Here is a 19,265-nt window from a genome sequence, read left to right as displayed (position 1 = left end):
CATTGCCATCGATGGGAAACTTGAAAAATTATTTGCATTCAATGCAGCTTAAGAGAAGTCAGTAACAAGAAAGTGAAGACCTAGAAGGCAGTCTACATTCCCAAACAATCAAGACCAGAGCACTCTTTGGTCCAAGCTGTATAGCAGTATCCAAACAGCCACTGCTTGAGATCGAAGTTAAAATAGCCATTTGGAAGCGCTGGAAATGGCTTGGCACACATAGCTTTTGGTAGCACAAGGCACGTATACCCGCTACCATACATTAGTTTATGTAACGACATGTGAACATCTGCTCTGCATGTCATGATGTTGCTCTGGCATACTTAATCCACGCTACACTTTTGCACAGTTTTGAATTGCCATAATGAAGAATATAGTAGTACTTATTTGTTGCATACTGGAGCTACTGAGGCTTCAGACTGCCACCACTTTGTGAAGACCTTCACATAACAAGGAGAAAGGAAGCTACAAGGACATACCTACTACTAAAAAAAAGTCCTAGTATCACCCAAAGCGTAACAAGTTAACAGTGATAGCATGGTATTGCACTACGCATAACATCAATTTATTTCGTATTCTGCAAAGATTTACCACATGGTGGCCATGTTAGCAAGCAGAAAGATACTAGCCCACTTTAGCAGTTAAGTGCAAATATCTACAGAAAACCAACAATCCAGAAGAAGCAAATGGTACAAAAGCATGGGAAGGTAGAACACCTGCATCTTGGCCAGAGTCTTTCACGGTTTCTGCTTCAGACACCTTGTCCGAGAGATATTGGCCAAAGTCCGAAATCTGATGAGAATCGAAAACAGATCTCTCTTTCCACACACTAAGAATTCTCCGCAAGCCTGCATGCGTCTTCTGGTCTGTATCTCTCCTGTTAAAAAAAGTACGGTAGAAGGTCGAGCATGACACCACATCTTGTGCTCTTGAACAAGGTACAGCACAAAGATCAAATGTTAAAGGTGTAAGAAAAATGTAGAACTGCCATGACACTCCTTGACCACATCCCCACATGACAGAAAAGGTACGTCTCCTCGTAGTGATAAGACAAATCTGCTAGCAATATAACATTCTTGGTGCCCGCCGTGTCACCTCAATTATAGACAAAGAAGACAAAAATAGGACTGCAAGGAACCTCTACTGCAAGTTCCTTGCAGACTTGGTATGTGAAGTCTCTGGCCCCTTCACAGAACAATTCATTTTTATCAATTAAGAACTATGTAGGCACTAGTACATGCCATCAAAACCTAAAGTCACAAAGAGTTGATGTGGAGTCGTCATCTGCATTTTCTTTATGCACGTTTTCTCGCTCACCATTCTCACGGCAAGAGCTGGTAATGTGAAAGAGTAGTTTATCAGTATGAAAAAAATCTCTTTTCCCTTTAGTATCCCCTTATTGTTCATATTTGAAACAGCACAAACTTAATGGAAGGAAAACAGAATCTAGGCTTGTGTTGCTCTTTCTTCATCTTCTGTTCGACTTGCGTCACTTCAAAGATGTCCACTTTCACATACTATCTAGATGCAGCATACGTCCATTGCAATTATCAGCCTTCCCCTTCTCTGGAACCACATGCATAATCTTATGAAAGTGTTCACACTAATTACTTTTTCAGACAACGGTGCTCAGGGGTGTTCACACAATGTAATTCGCTTGTTCTGTTATGCTCCCCATTTTTTGCAACATAATCTCCAATAACACTGCTTGTCCAAGCACAGAACAAGTTAAATGCTACGTAACACTTCCCAAGTTGAATGCGAATTATCTTAAAAATAAAGAAGCTTGTACACTTTTTTGTGTACTCTTTTACATGCAATTTGTGCTTAAAAGTAGTATGCATAACTCACACTAGCCCATCTTCAACAAGCCTCTGCTGACAGCCCTTAGCATTGCTTTTTACTTTTTTAATTAATAATTATCAACTTCCACTCATCACAGGTGTTCGGGAGTATGGAAAGAGGGTAAATGTCCACGTACCAAAAATGACCGAATAAGGACTATAGCAACCGGCCGCACACTTAAGGCAACTTGGCACAAAAAGAAGACAAAGGGGTGGAGTCCAAGTGAGTGCTGTCTTAAGTTTTATTATCTGTGTAAATATCTTTAGAATGCTTAGTGGCTTAAGAGTTGGATTTCAAGTACTAGTTCAATATGTGCAGAGCTGTTGCATTTATCCTACCACCACCCATGATTTAGTATTGAACCTGATGCTGTGTGCAAACCAACTTGCGCAGGTGCAGTGCAAAATTCTTACTGCTGCCTATGGAGCATCATATGAAAACAAGGCAGAGTGCATAGCTGGTAGAGGTTGAGAAGTTTTGAGCAAATTTGCCATAGCTGCCAATTACTTCTACAGCTGCATATTGATGACTGTGTAGTACTTGGACCTTGTCAAAGCTATGACAAAGAATCAAGGTAGCAATGTCTGCGCTGCTTTATAGTCTAAGGAAGCTTGCTTTAAGTGTGCAATGACCAAAAGTTCTATCTTCCAGGCAAACAGCACTGTTAAAGGCTTAAAGGGACCGACAAATGGCCAGAACGTGTGATTAGATCCTGGTAGACATGAAAAGACATGAAATATAGAGACAGATTCCAGCATCCTCTTCGCGCAGATAGAAAAATTCTGATTAAAAATGTTTCACGGTGTTTTCCACATTATCATTCCGTGATTAGACACTCTCACTGGTAAGCTTTCCGTTGCATTAAAGAAAATAGGCACCATAAAAATTGGTTGTCACTCCCTTCAACTTCAAGCTGCACAATGTTCTGTTGTGCCATATACCAGAAATAAAGTAATAAAGCTCTACGACTGAGAATCGAGAGCTTGGTAAAGATCCTTAACTTGAGGTGAATTGCTCAGAGACTCAAAAAAAAAAAAAAATGCTAATATTCATGCCCCTTCTTATCATCTGGTTAAGTGGTAGCTTATTTGGGGGCCAAAAATTAAAACTGTAGATAAAATTTTAAAAATCTTAACTAAAGGTTGTTCGTTCGTTCAAGCATAGTGTCACAACGTACAAAAGTACCAGAAAACTGTGCAGGCTGCAAGAACTGCCATTTATGTTGCATATACAGAAACTTGGCCTGTGCCAGCCTTCTGGTATCTTGCACATGCCACAAGCATTGCACTGAAATTTCACTGATAATAATATCTTGGGTTTATCGTCCCAAAATCACCATATGATTATGAGAGACGCCGTAGTGGAGGTCTCCGGAAATTTCGACCACCTGGTGTTCTTTAACGTGCACCTAAATCTAAGTACACGGGCCTCAGACATTTTCGCCTCCATCGAAAATGCAGCCGCCGTGGCCGGGATTCAATCCCGCGACCTTCGGGTCAGCAGTCGAGCGCCATAACCACTAGACCACCGTGGCGGGGCGAAATTTCACTGACACAATTCTTTTTTTTAAATGTTGTGACAAGGCACATACAAAATGAAGAGCTTTAACAAAAGCAAAATGACAAAATACAAAAAAAGAAGGCTAAAGACTCTTGAAACACTTTATCTGTGTTGCAGCACCACCCATTATAGTTTTTGAAATTGTGTAAGTGGTTAGGCTACAACCAGAGTAAATCATCACACCACAATTTAAAACGGAGCTCCTTGTATGATGGGAGGCATAGGCGGTTAGTGGTTTCTCTGCTTGCAAGCTGTGCTTGGAAGCAGGGAACTACTAATCAGCTGTAGTGCAGTCCTAAAAGAGGGCTGACCAAAAACTCAGTGTGGTGTCACACTGCTATCTGTAGCAATGGCCATGCCTAAAACCTTATAATAAATCACACACTTTATGCACAGCGCTTAAATAGGTTTGTTAATGATCCAAAGCACTACTACCACCTCAACAATTTTGTAAAAAATCATCTAACTGTTTAAGGATCCCTTTAACCAAGAACATTTATTCTTCATTAATGACTACGTCTTGGCTCGCGTTCGAACAAGTAATTTATATTCACCAAGATACAGACATTACTTAGTGTGCAAATACAATAAGACTTGCATCAGCGAACTGAGGTCTGAAACTTTTTTTCTTTGAAGGAACCTAGACACATTTAGCTCGACTTTCCTGCCACAGAATTTTCAGATCGAGCGGCTGTTCGACATAGGGTTTATATGTTATCTTAACTGTTCTTTCATAATATCTTGGTACTCCACAGTAATTCTTGTCAGAACTGAAGGAATTCCTACAGAGCACACACATTCATTTCAGTACGAAACTCATGCCTATTGAGGTTATTGTTCTACATTAAAAAAAAACCACACTGCAACGTCAGTGTCAAAGCCAGTTTTGATTGTCACATTGTGCACCTAACAAAAAAGCTTCATGTTTAAGAGGCAGCAGCCGTATACTTGCATCACTCGTGGTCCATGCTGACAAAAACCACAACTCCTGGCCTGATAGCTACAGCAATTTATGTGACAATAACTCAGCTTTGAGAGGTTGAGAAACAGAAACCCCAGTGTACTGAAGGAAAAGACTCAGCTCAGCTGGCAGCAGTCATCGTGGAAAAACCCCCAAATTTCCCATTCACACCACTTTCCTCCATAACCAATGATTCTTGCCCCTTCTATACTGGCTAGGGACCATAACTAGAGCACACCTTTGGATGCACAGTCCATCATGAGGTCGTGACAGATGAACATAAAAAGGTGCGCTTCCCACTTAAATAGCCAATACCAGTTACATTTTAAGATTGTGCTAGTTATTTTGACATGGTTGAAAAGTTAGTTCATTGTGCATTAAATGTGCAGTGTTTTTCAAGTATGCTAAATTGGAACACTTAACATTCTAGTACAGCAACAAGAGGCATACACTGATATGTGGGCAAAGGCTTTAGCCAAAACGGTAGCAAACTCCTTGGTGAATTCAGGTCCTTTCTTTTTGCTGTTCTGGATGACATCATTTGCAAGATACATAAACGTCAGCTTCCGAGCCGGTTTGGCTGCAAAAAAAAAAAAATTTAGGGTTCAACAAATGTGTGCTTTAATTATGCACTGAATTATACAAACAGCTAAAATAGACTTTACGAAAAATAAAAATACAGTAGCTTAATGGCATTCTACATCCTTGAAGATTTGAAAAGGTAAAACTGCGAATTTCCCTTCAGCAGGAGAAATGCACCACAGCTGCAGACACCCACATATTCACTGCTCGGTTACCAAAACGACAATAAGATATGAAAAGCATAACACTTCAAACTGCCAGTGAACATAGCAGAATTCTGGGCCACACAGTTGTCAACATAGCCCAAGTTAAGGAAGAACATGCAAAAATGACAACCATTGTGTTTGTCAGTGAGACTGAAACATGCAGATTTATGAAGAAAAACAAAATTACGCTTAGGTTATAAGTTGGTTTCATCCATTTTGAAGACACACTCGTAAGCAAATGTTTGAAAACAAAGATGCTGAAAAAAAAACTGAGAAAGAATACAGCTGTCTGGTTATGCTGATTAAAGTTAGGCAGTAGAGCCTGTGCGCGAATGTTTGCCCAATGCAACGAATCGAAGATATTCCATGTTTGCATTTATGCATGAAGTGATTTGTATTTTCTGCTGGTGCTGCAGTCTCACTAACTTTCCTTGCAAGTGTATACAGTAGGCAAAATTAGATTATTGTAGGGGTATGCAACGCATGCATCAAAGCGGTCCTGCAACACATTTCCAAGTAATCGTCAAATGACCGCAGTATTGGAGTTTAATGCCTTACAAATCCATTGCCTCAATTTTTTTTAAAAACTTATGAAGTACAAGCGGAGGTAGAGGGATTTGCTGCGTTGGAAATTCACTGCAGTGGCAAATGCAATAGCTGATGTGTAGGCCTTAATGAGTGGTTCCAGCATCCTTTTACACTTTGACACAGCCTTAAATGTGTTAGCAGAGTAACACAACCTTACAGCTGCTTAAAATTGCATATTAATTGCTGGGGTTCACAAGCCAAAACCACATGACTATGAAGCACACCACAGTGGTGGACTGTGAATTAATATAGACCACTTGGGGTTCTTTACCACGGACCTATATCTAAGTACACAGGTGTCCTTGCATTCCATCCCCCATCAAAATGTGGTTGCCATGGCCGGAAATTGAACCCGCACCTTCAAGCTTGGCTGCACGATACCTTACTTACTTGCTAAGCTCCTGCAGTGGATGCTGCTTAGAATTACGGAAAATTTAGCAGACACGGACACACAAAAATACAAAAAAAGAAAAAAAACACAGATGCCAACTATCACATCAAAAGTCACATAGGGGCGGAAAAGAAGGTAAGCACAAAACTTATGAGCACATGCTCAGGAATGGCAGCAACACCCATTAATACTTTACTATGCGACCATGACATGGAAGAGTGAAAAAGTAAAAACTTCTGTAACTGCAATATTTTCTGCACCTACTATTTCTAAAAACATGTTTATAAATTGAAGCACATTAAGGCAGGGCCACCGCCAACAAGCATCAATTACTGTTAACGACCTAGAGGCCCATTCGTGCGGGTGTGTATACTTGCCTGAGGATACTTTCAGTGTTGCAGTAATTCATGTTTTATCACAGAATAATGCCACGTCCAGTTATTCTTTGCTGCCAACATGCTCGTTAATTGCCCCAGTGAAAATAAAAAAAATTACTACACGATTGCACGCGCCAAAACCACTATCTGACTATGAGGCCCACCATAGTGGGCAACTCCAGATTATTTGGACAAATAAAGGCTAAATTAATGGGCACGTAAATTTAAATACACAAGCATTTCTATATTTTACCATCATCAAATGCGGCCACTGCCACTAGGGTCGAATGTGTCACCTCTAGCTCTGCAGCCATTGTGCCACAGTATCTCAGCAGCACCACACAAAACTGCAACTTCAAGCCACAAAAATTAAATTAAAGCTTATTATCTCGACAATATTGCCTCCTCAGTAGAATAAACTTCATATTACTATCAGCAAGTAGTTGCTTTACATTATGGGAAAAATAGCAAGAGGACAGCAAAATGTTGCTTGCTGTAGTCCTTCCCATCTTTCAGCGATAGCTTTTTTTTGTATGATGGAACTGATACCGGTGTCAAACGGTCACTCTAGATCGTAATCAGGCTTGATCCGGATGGAATTTCTTGACCGTGATTGACACCCTTACACAAGCTGCAGAAAGAAGCCAATCACTGTTGAGAAATTTGATCCCTATCGGGCTTAATTGCGATCAGCAGTGCACCATGTGACACCGATATTAGTCTTTCAAAGCACAATCATAACTATGAGGAGTGCCATAGCGTAGAGTTCCAGATTAGTTAAACACAAGTCGAGCTTCTGCAACATGCGTCCAAAGCAGAGAGACTGTGTGCTGTTTGCATTCTGCACACATCACAATTGACCTCTATGTGGAAACAACTATGTCCTGCAATGTGCAAAGTCTCTTTTTTTTTTTTGTTGCACATATAATAGCATAACCAAATAGTTATCAACATAATCTGGTTGTGAATCTTTTTCCTGTGTGTGCCAAAGCCATCATGAGGCATGCTGTAGTGGGAGACACCAAAATATTATGGTTACCTGGGGTTCTTAAACGTGCACCTTAAAACATTTCACTCTCACCAAAATTACACTACTATGGCCAGCTATCATACCCATGCCCTTATGCTTAGCAGCGTAATGCAATAGCTACTAAGCTACCACAGCGGTCAACCAGGCATAACGTAGATACACTACCAAATGTCACAGAGCAAGAAAACGGTCATAAAAGTTGTGTGTAATATAAAGTGTAGAACACAGCTCCTTTTAGTATCCCCCCCCCCTTTCTTTTTTAACTAAAACAAAGCACGGGGCAACATTCTGTATTTCACTACAAGTTGAAGTTCTGCAGTTAATTTTTCAACCAACCATGTCACCTTTGTACCTTTGTACGTTACACACTTAGGGAGAAAACACGAACATTAAACATGCAACTCCTCAGGTTCTTCTCACTGGTTCACTTTAGAGCTTTTTTCTATGAGGTGTCCTGGAAAGAGACGTGGGTGCAGTCTCCCAGGTCTCTTTCTCAGGGAAAATATAATTATTCTGTAAAAATGCTGATACGCCTTCGTGTTTGCGATGGAACACGGAAGAAGACGTACCGTGCTGTTCTGTTCGATGCCACCGTAGTGCTCTACAGCAATTACCGCCATCGTAACTAAACCTTGTTACCATTACTACGGCGCATTTAAATAAATCGGTCACAGGTCACTGGTTTACTTTTGCGCAGCAACAAAGAGCCTAGTAACGGTGTGGTTTTACGTGCCAAAATCACGATATGATTGAGGCACGCCGTAATGGGCGACTCCGGATTAATTTCGACCTCATCAAATAACCTAAAGTAAATGCCTGCTGAAGTGAACAGGGCTTTTTATTCTGAAGGAACTGCTACAGTTACCGTGCTACCTGTTAATTCTGATGAATTAAAGGTCCTCTTTCAGGTCATGGAATACATGGAATACAGTGCAAACTCCATTCGCGCTGCTGCCACTGCAACACAACCCAGGTCGCATTACCCAAATAATAAAATAATAAAATAGCAGCGTTACTTGTCCTTCAGAAACTGATGTGTTCGATGTGTCTGAGCCCCATTGCAGGTATCTTAAAAAAAAAAAAAAGAGCAGCGCGTGAACAGCAAGGTAAATACGCCGACAAAATTGCAGCCATTCTAACGAGTAGCTGGCCACAAGACACGAAAGAGCGAGTCGCAGCCAATTAGTAATATTAACGTGTTGCAGTACGTAGGTTATAGAAGGCTAGAACAAGTCTAACATGCTCATACGTAGCACAAGAGACAGTTTTAGAAGAAGCCGCTTACCTTTCTTGAGTTCTCGTAGCCAGACATGCACGATAGTCTTGTGATGTTTTCGATGATGAATAAGCCATAGAGACAACGTCTGAATACTCTGCTGCGAGTTGTTTAGCTCAGCTAGCTTTCGTTCCAATGCAGCCTCTGTGAATCCGGACATACTGCGGTCTATATGATCAGCGCGATGAACGATATACCACAGTGCGAGCTCGAAGCTGCCATCTTGTTCGATGCCGATGTCTCGTTAAGGCTTGCACACTTAGCCATGTAGGCAAGGGGTCCAGCGTAGTCCAGATGGCGCCCGTGGAGCTATTTTTGTTTGTTTTTACGTCAGTTATTAGCGCACATCATCACTTTAAGTACGGTGGATACTTCTGATACTTCCGAGTTGTACTGGTTGTACATAGTGCAAAAGAAAAAACGGAAGGACAGGGAGGTAATAAATTAAACCGTAGTCTTCACAGCCTGAATGTTAACTTAAATATCGCCTGAACAGACGATTTAATTTGAACTAAGCTTATGTTGAAGAGAAAAGAAAGAAAAAAAAAACGTTTGGGATCTCTGGCGTTTGGGATTTCTGCAGCCCGGTCGGGAGCACGGCGCAGCGCCTAAAAAAAGTGCGGAGGACACGAAGGACAGTAAGGCGAGTAAGGTCCCTCTATTTTCCAAAGGTAGCGCAAACCATTGTACAAAAAGGAGAGGAAGAAAGTCCTCCCCGCCCTCAGCGTCTCTCCTCTCTTCTGCGTCCTCTTGTGCTCCCCTATTGGACCAGGCTCGACACGTGACCAGTTATCCTTATCCCCAATGGCCCCTCCGCCTCTTGTGCTGTAAGGTATTGCGCTGTCGCCGGAAAACGACGCCATTATTGGGCGTAGAAACACCTCCGCACGTGCGCGGGGTCATTGACCTACCTTGCTGGGTGTGTTCGGTGCATAAAAAATAGTTTGGCCTGTCAAGACTGTCGAACTGCAATCTCTGACGAGGCTAACGCTTCCAAGCTTCAACAAATGAAAAGTTACACGAAAGACTATAAACACAATTGCCATTCCCTCAGCAGCAGTTTTGCATGTTGTTGAGCTTTCAGAGGCATACTTTAGGAAGAATGAATTAGACCTCTTAAAACAGTTAGCATTCCAGGAGAAAGTAGGCATCTCTGTTTACTCTTGTTTTCCGTCATGCCATGAATTACCCAGAAGGATTGTTCAATTGCTTTTGCGAAGGAGAAGCACATTCTAGTAAAAAAAATCCAATGCTGAAGCAGAGAGCAAACGACTGGCTTCAAGAAAGTCTGGTAGCAGCATTGCAATGAAGGATGCCGTTACAAACGTGCAATAATTTTGTTTCGTTTTATCATATAAAATATGTGCAAGGATGTCATATAAATGACTGCTTTATTTTAATGTGTATTTTTATAATGTATCAGCAATTCAGAAAAAGTGTTTTGTATACCTCTTTTACGTAATTATCATGCAACGTGCAATGATTGTTCTGTTTCACTGTTTTTCTTATTATGAATGTAGTTGTGATTATAAGGAGTGCCTTTACTTATATAAGCGCTTACAAATGTGCGATGATATATAATGTGCATCGTTTTGTTTCAATTGTTTTATCTTATGTGGAAAAGAGCGCTTTTGATTCGCTACAATAATTGTGTTTGTTTCAAATGGCTGTAAATGTGTGATCGATGGAAATTAAGAACAGTTATTTGCATCTGGAGGCTTCATTACTGAGGGAATGACCTGCCCGCTGTTCTCATCCATGTTAGTGACGAACGCGGGAAGGTGAGTTCGCGAGCTTACCGTTAGCCAACTAACGAAGCAAAATGACCATGCTCTCCTGTGAACAAAAAAGCATATTTTAGCAATAGGAATACCAGCATGAAATTAAAGAGCTAGGTGCACGAGGCGCGCGCGATGGAACCAAAAAAGATATTTACCAGCGGGGTCAACAGAAGCGCGTGAACCCAGTTCGAAATTTAAAAGAATGCATGCTGGCGGTATTTAGCAAATAAGTGCCTCCGCCGTGTTGTGTGTTCATAATTTGATGTAGCATCTGATTTTCCGAAATGCGTCTTGTAAACAAACACTACGGTATCCGAAAACAAAAATGGCAGCTGTAACGATTGCGTTTAACATGTTCTGCCTCTTGTTTGCCTGGTGCGAGCGACGCATCGGGCTGGACGCGCCTGCCATTCAAGTTTCTCCCTTCCCACGGAACGTCCATCCACAGCACAACGTAGGCAGGCGCAGGGCGAGAGCCATCACGCTTCTTAAGAACATCAGGAACGATTCTAGTTCAGTGTGTTTTGTCGACGCCGCTCAGTACGGTCACTCGGCTAGGTTTTCTGTTGTCTCCGTCAATCACATGGGTTCTACTATAAATGCTGCATCGCTTAGGGACTCTACTCCCTCGAGAGCCGAGCAGGTGGCAATAGCCCTTGCCCTTTTGGACGACAGTAGGTCGCAAATCTTCACCGACTCCAGGTCGGCGGTCAGGGCTTTTGCCTCGGGTTCAATCTCTGCCGAAGCATTCAAAATACTTGAAAATAGGACACTTTCCCCACATACCATTACTTGGTTTCCTGCACATCTCGAACCCCGACTGGACTCCCTCGCAAACCTCAACGACATTGCTCACTCCCGGGCGCGCGCACTAACCCTCCGCGCTGGGGTGGACGTAGGTCCGCAGGTTGACTGTGGGGTGTTAAGGGACGCTTTACTTACATTCAATGAAGTCACTAAACACTACCAGTTGAGTAGGCGGTCTTTTCCTCCTCCACACCGCAAGTTGTCTAGACCTCAGGCCATCACGTTTAGAATGCTACAGACTAGGTCTTATCCTAGTCTATCTTTCCTCAGCATCGTCTCTTCAGAGGCTTTCGAGTCTAGCTGCCCTGACTGCGGGGAGATCAGTAACGTTGAACATATGCTCTGGCGGTGCCCCTCGTTACGGGGCCTAAGTCGGCTCACAGAACAGGATTGGGACTCTGCCTTACGAAGTTCAGAGTTTTTGCCACAATTACGGGCTGTCCAGAGAGCCCATGATGCGGCGGTGAGGCTAGGCCTCCCCGTCCCCACGTGCACTGTACCACGTGGGAGCGGCCCGCGGCGTTGCTCTAAGAGTAGCGTTTCTCAGGACCCAATAAAGTTCTATGTCTGTCTGTCTGTCTGCAAAATAAAGGGACCTCAATTAAAGGATGGATGGATACTATGAGCGTCCCCTTTATAACGGGGCGGTGACGTGTCTGCCACCAGGCTCATAGAAAAAAAAAAACTTCCTTGTTTCATGTTGGCCTAATACTTTATCTACATTGATTAAATATGTTATACCAAAAAAAAAAATATAAATTCACGGTCCATCTCTCTGCCTCTTAAGGCAGAATGACCTTATTTTCCCCCATTATTCCATTGCTCCCCATTAGCAAACTGGTGCGCCACCTGGGAGCGACGATAGATAACATACCACATCGCCACGATCGCTGCAGTCTTCGCTGTCCCCCCCCCACCCGGAACTCTGATGGAGGGGGTGATGAGCTTCGCATTACCAAACAAATACATCTACAGCCAATGTGTTGCATCTTTTTATAATTTTCATCACATCGAACAAAAAAAAAAAAAGAGAGAGAGAGAGCGAGGAATACTACCTGCTGTTATGCAGTAACAAATCTTTGCTTAAAAATATATGGCTTTATTTTCAGACATCATTGTGGCCACATGAAGAATCTGCTTACAATATATATACAAACTAAGCAACAACTGCAGTTCACTTGTTTTCCTATGACTCTGGGCCAAAAAGATTTACCTGCACAGAGCTGCCTGTAGTTCAAAGAGCGAACATACGAAATAATAATAATTGTTGGGGTTTAACGTCCCAAAACCATGATACGATTACGAGAGAGGTCGTAGTGGAGGGCTCCGGAAATTTCGACCACCTGGGGTTCTTTAACAGGCACCTAAATGTAAGCACACGGGCCCTGAGCATTTTCGCCTCCACCGAAAATGCGGCCGCCGAGGCCGGAATTCGATCCCGCGACCTTAACACACGAAATACAGCATGTGCCAAGAGAGAAATAGATGAAAAGGAAGAGGCAGGGAGGTTAACCTGCTAGTAATAACCGGTTTGCTACCCTGCACACATAACTCGTGCTCTAGCTTGCAATGAACATAGCACAGCTGGCCAAGACAAACTACTACAGGTTGGGTCATGTGCAGTGATTATGGCAGTTTATAAGCATAGTTGCACCCCCTCTGCCACCCCCCCCCCCCCGCCCCATTGCACTACACAGAGGAAAGAAACAAGCAACTGCAGGTCACTACATAGGTCTTTGATAAAAAGCAGCATTTTTGGCCAACTGTAGAATGTAGCATCAACAGAGTAATGCTCATAATTGTGCTACACTATCATAGGTCAGCAAACTCATGAGTCGACTCACTCAGACTCACTCATACTCAGATAGGGCTGTGAGTCCGAGTCTGAGCGAGTCCGGTTGAGAAAAATATTGGTGAGTTTGAGGACGAGTGAGCCCTAAGCACAAAATATATTGAGTGAGTCTGAGTGAGCTCCACCATCTACTGCCGACCTATGGTCCTATCTACTCATCTTCAGCATTACTATCAGTCTTATATTGGCTTACGTTTATACTCAAGTCTACGCACACATATCTCAACGCACAGGCATTCATGCACTACTTCACTATTTATTGATCAGAGGCATGAGGTGGGGGGGGGGGTGCCATGATGTTCCCCCGCAAACTGTACGAGTCATGTATTTCATAAAAACGTTCTTACTGGATTCAAGCCACTGATAAGTATTTGAAGGTACAAGATCAAGAGGCATATCGTAGAGCTCCGATTATGTGAGATATTGGCGTTAAGGAGCCTTCACAACATAATCGAAAAAGCTAATTTTATGCTAACGGACTCACAAGTTGACTCACTCAGGCTCAGGTCAAGGTGTGAGTCTGAGTGAGTCCGACTGAGCAATATGTTTGCGAGTTTGAGTCCGAGTGAGTCCGGCTGCGAAAAAATTTACCGAGTCTGAGTCAGAGTGAGTCTGGTTGAGGTGAGTATGAGTGAGCTCGAATTTTTTTGCCGACCTATGTGCACTATATCCATGTGTTAACCTATACAGATCATCAGCTTAGAAGCTAACCAAGAGCCTGATGCACTTTTACTGTGCGATTTTGCGCTTGTGGGGCCCAGAATTAGATTTGGTAAATTAACATTTGGCATCATCAAACATTTCTCAACAACCTAAAATTATATAAAACTTGAATGTGCAGCCTCAGTCACAAAATACAACTAGCAACAAAAACACTTATTTTAGTGCGACATGGCCAGTGGGGTGGTAATCTTACATACAGCTAATCATGCAAGAAGGACCAACCGACTTTTTAAAGGCTTTTGGCTATTGGCCACAGAGATGAGAATGAGGCAAACAATTCTATTTTTAACAGTTATCCCTTCATAAGGCAGGCAAATAACTATACTGCATTCTACAGAGAACACTGATATCCTGAAACCACAGTGACACACAAACTTCAGAAATAGTAGAACAAAGGGATATCTCAGGCTTTCACAAAACAATTTCTACAAAATTAGTCTTGCATTGCTTTGTCATACATAAATATACAACACACTATGGTTATAATGTGGAGGATTATCAATTTGTAAAAATCTGCATTCACTTCGCCAGAAAAAAAAAAAAAAGATAAGTACAGGTTTCACACCAAGCCTTGTCATACGCTGTGTCCCATTTTGATTAATTCCACAGCAATCTGAAATGTCTACAAATGTGTAGCTTTTCCAACCCACCTTGAGTGCACTGCCGTAAACTATACTACTGTCTTGAGGCTAGTGCAAATAAATCCACAAATAGCAGATCTAACTGCATGCTAGACGGGAAGAAAAAAATAGACACATGCACATATCATGAGAACCCTATTTTCTTAAAACTTATAAGTACTCTGAAAATATAATCTCAAATAAAAAGAATGTTTTGCCACCAAGACATGAAATGTGGAATGCTGTATTGGACCAACCAACAAATGAGCATATATTTTTCCAAAAGAGTCACCAAAAATCATTAGGCATGCACATAGTGGTGACCACATCTTCCCTTATACCAATTTGTTACAAGCATAAACTTGCCTCATACATGTTGCAACAATCGCAAAATTTATGATAAAGTAAATATCAAGCTTAGCCACAGTTTGCATTAAAAAATCCACAGGAATCAACACAGAAAAATAAAGTAAAATCTGCATTTATAAAAGTGTACATCATACAAAGTTAATCACTGCAAAATTATTACTCTAACGAGGTGCCTTATCCCACTGATTCAAAGATTTTAGCAGCGATATTTCCACGCACTACCATATGTGCGCATAAAAGTCCATTTTTCACCCAGAACTCTGACTAGGCTAAAATACTGCTAAGTGACTCTTCAGTATGGCAGTCCAATGCAAGAGTGACCTCTTCAAATGAAAACCAAACTACGAATACTTCTCATGAATTTGTTCAAATCATTTAGTCCAACAGTTTCTCATTGGGCATAATTTTAAATTAAATTACCCAATCTTATCAAGTAGATTCTAGAGCACCTTACATTTTTTTCTACATACTAACCCTCACAAGCTTTTGTGTAGATTGTGCATTAAGCTCAAGACAAGAAAAAAATGAGTATTCAACAAACAGTACCAGCAAAACAAGCCTAATTCTGCCACAAGTGCAAAGAGCTTTCAGATAGCAAATTTTAACGATATCCCCAGGGATCAAATCAACTTGACCTTTGACAAAAAAGGTTGCCTCACTTCAACTAACCAGTGATGATTCAATATGACATTTGAAATCTTTTGAGAGGTTACAAGGGACAATATACATCAATGAGTCAGTCTGGCACAGTGGTCGAATGCCGCACAATGACAGTGCCACCAAGAGCCGGTTGTGCGCCACTAAACTGACCCTTTCATCTCTAATTCTGTCCTCTGCATTCCATTTGAGTGAAGCCTGGTTTGTTGCTTTGCTTCTTTCCGAATACAACGGGGTCACTCTCTCCTCTCATCCGCTGCAGTGCTCAATAAACTGTGCTTTCATTCTACGAGTCATGATCACAGCATGGGTGCACAAGTCAGTGGTTCGTTTTATCACATGACCCCACCACTCCTAACACTAACGTAGTTACAGCAGGCCTTTCGTTAGAGCTTTCACAGACATCCTAGTTAAGCGAGCGCATGCTGATCTTAAAGGAGATTATGCCATTTCCGCATGCAGAAAAACACATCAGAAAACTGTCAGGCCCTTCACAACTTCGTTTCCAAAACGAAGGCACGGACTTCTTGCGTAGTTCGGCCGCGTATGCCGCAAGCGCCGTAAAACGTCCCGACTTTGGCCTGCGAAACCCTCAGTCATTGGCTTTGCATATAAAAATTCGTTCACGCTGGGCATTTGCCACTGCCGCACTGAACCACTAATTCAGAAACTCCCATCATTCCGGCACGCAGTTAAAATGCTGCTGTGAACGGGCGCCCGAAGATTTTTGGGCCAGGAGTGCCCATGGCGATGAAGCACAACATTACCGTTGTCAGATGAGCCGTATTGTGCGACCATGGGGAAAAAAAACCTAGCTACCGTACCCCCCCCCTCTTAGTCGTTAGGAGGTTAGGAGTGGTGCTGCTGACTGGAATGGCGGCTCTTCTATCAACATGCTTGCGCGCCCATAAAAGGTGGAACAAAAGCCAATCCCGAACAAGTGCGTAAGAAAACTGTCAGCATGCAGTAGCGTCCCTGATTTTTCTTTTGTGTTGCCATAGCAGGCGGTACACGCTTTGTATAAATATACTATTCGATATTCCATATTTTTGGCCACTATTCGGCACTATCCGATTCGAATTCGATTTGAGGAGAAATTTCACTATTCGCACACCCCTACTGATAACACATCATGGGGCAAGCCATGGGTTTTGGTTGCACATCTATGACTGCTAGTGCTACACTGAAGCCAAGGTCAGTTTGTCAGGTGTTCATCTGCTATGATAGTTTTTGCCTGTGACAATTAAATAGAGGTGCGGGCTTCAGCAAGCTGGCATTTTATGTCCTGATAACTTTCTTGGTGGGGGTACACATCACTTAGCAAAGTCTAATGTTGGCCTGGTTGGTGTATAGCTGTCAATGATTGTAGCAACAAAAAGGTTATAGGGAACACTTTCATTTCTTTCAAATAAATAACATTAAAGAATTCTCTCCTCCATTAAACTTTTGTGCCACAATCATTGACAGAGTGCATTTACATATACATACCTAGCATGCAACATTGCAGCACAGCAAAACAAAAAAAAAAGTAGTATATGCCTCACAGTCCCAGGGTCATTTTCCAGCCATGATGGCTGAATTCTTATGGATAATGGGATGCAAAAAGCCTGTCTACTGTCTTTTAGCCATAATATAAAGGAGTGCTGATGCAAAATAATTACATTTTTTTTAATAGATAGCTTCAATTCCTCAAGGCTACAACAAATACAGTCTAACCTCATTATAGTGAAACTGTATATAGTGAACTAACTGCTCCTGTTACACTCCCTTATGGGTACGTTTATTTAAGCTTGAGGGTACAGGTTCGATTCCTGGCCACAGAAGCTGCATTCTGATGGGTACAAAAAGGCAAGCATCACCCACGTACTTAGATTTAGGTGCACATTAAAGAACCTCAGGTGGTCGAAATTAATTCAGTCCCTCACTACGGCATGCCTCATAATCATCTCGTGGTTTCTGCACGTAAGAACCCCAGCCGTTATTAGGTGCCCATGTATTCGTTCACATATAGTGAAAGTTGTTACAGTATTAAAAAAAACTTCGTTATATTTGGAACAACAGAAATAATTTTGCTATAAAAGCAGGGAAGACATGAACAGTTACGTCTTCTTTACAGTTATTGAGTAAACAATGATTATGCTACACTAACTGTGGTTTCGGCACGCTATTCCAGTCACTACGGAAGCTTGCACACATACAACTGCCTTTATTTGTTATTGTGGTCGCCATAGCTTCCTATCAGAGAAACAATGCCAACTCTCGTCCTGCAAATATGTGTTCCAATAAGGAGCAAACTTGGATTCTTGTGCAGAAATTTACCTACTGTGCTGAGAATTTTGTCACAAAAAATGAAATGGTAAGCTAAAGCTACAATTGAAAATATTAATATGGTGATTTTTTTCTGGTCCCATCGAGTTGACTGCAATGAGATTCAATATGTGCACTTCACTCTGCATAGCTTCAGCGATTAAGCAGAATGCAGGATGTGCAACAAAAACCAGGGGTGGCGTGGTCATTTGATAAAACGAACCACTGACTTGTGCACCCATGCTGTGATCATGACTTGTAGAATGAAAGCACAGTTTATTGAGCACTGCAGAGGGTCAGTTTAGTGGCGCACAACTGGCTTGTGTCGCGTTTTAGATATTCGTCCTGTCGAATTATTCGAAACTTTGAATACACTGAAACCTTGATATAGCGAACACGGATATAACAAAATATCGGTTATAACGAAGTAAATGAGAAATAGTCTTGCAATACATACAGTGTTAGGAATATACGTTTATAACGAATTTTCGGATATAACGAAGTTATTTTCGTGAAAGATGCAACTTCGTTATAATGAGGTTTGAGTGTACTAGCTATTTGAAATTCGAATCGAATTATTCAATTAGGTACTATTCGATTTGAATTCGAAACTCGAATATCCGCACACCCCTAGTTATCAGTTTCGTTATGATATATGGCGCTCTTTGTGCTATGATAACAGCATTTGATGGGGGTGGAATGCGAAAACATGTTTCGTAATGAGCTATGGGTGCATATTAAGGAACTCTCCAGCAGACAAAGTTCAGTTCATTTTAAAAAAAAATAACCATTTTGTAAAGAAACATCAATTGATCAATGTCTTGTGTTTCACAGAGCAGACAAATAGTTGTAAATTTTTCACTTTCTTTCATGGTTGAATAAGTTCAATGTCTGTATTGAACATCTGAAGGGTTTGCAGCTAGTTGGCATGAAGCAGACACGAGGCTGCTGAAAAGGCACTGAGGGGAATAGGAGCAAAAAAGCTTTGTACCCACAGTGCGTACCTTTCTGCACCCCTGTACTACCAGTATCTCAGACATGTGGGATGGTGCCAAATTATACATTTTTAGTACAAACTAAATATCAACGTCACTAAAGGCTGTGTCATTAAGTAAAATCTAAAAAATAAAATATCAAGGCAATCACCAGTGACAAGTAAATAAATCCGTAACAAGACTAAAAGAGCATTCCATCATGTAACATGAGTAAATAAGCATCATTGTTAGAACTACGTCGAGCAGACTATCACACAGTCAGACATAAAGCAGCCATATCCCTAGAAAGGTACATATGAATACGTACATAGACTAGTATACACATTTGTAATGACCAC

General features: G+C 41.7%; 1 protein-coding gene across 2 annotated transcripts in view; it reads right to left on the bottom strand.

Annotated features, from left to right (window-relative positions):
- Positions 1-9,265, bottom strand: part of LOC119374005 (regulation of nuclear pre-mRNA domain-containing protein 1B) — a 36,260-nt gene extending 26,995 nt beyond the window's left edge. The window contains exons 1-3 of one of the 2 annotated variants that reach the window (XM_049420088.1): positions 8,826-9,265; positions 4,817-4,946; positions 717-877 (exon numbers count right to left, since the gene is read on the bottom strand). In XM_049420088.1, the coding sequence (XP_049276045.1) occupies positions 717-877; positions 4,817-4,946; positions 8,826-8,976 (442 nt within the window). In that variant the 5' untranslated portion in view covers positions 8,977-9,265. The remainder of the gene's footprint in view (positions 1-716; positions 878-4,816; positions 4,947-8,825) is intronic. The other variant, XM_037644069.2, reaches the window with a different exon arrangement.
- Positions 9,266-19,265: the final 10,000 nt, after the last annotated feature.

This window comes from Rhipicephalus sanguineus, chromosome 1, assembly GCF_013339695.2.
Source record: "Rhipicephalus sanguineus isolate Rsan-2018 chromosome 1, BIME_Rsan_1.4, whole genome shotgun sequence".
In the NCBI taxonomy this organism is placed as follows: Eukaryota; Metazoa; Arthropoda; class Arachnida; order Ixodida; family Ixodidae; genus Rhipicephalus; species Rhipicephalus sanguineus.
The sequence above is the reverse complement of the archived record's forward strand: the minus strand, read 5'-3'. Positions and strand labels throughout refer to the sequence as shown.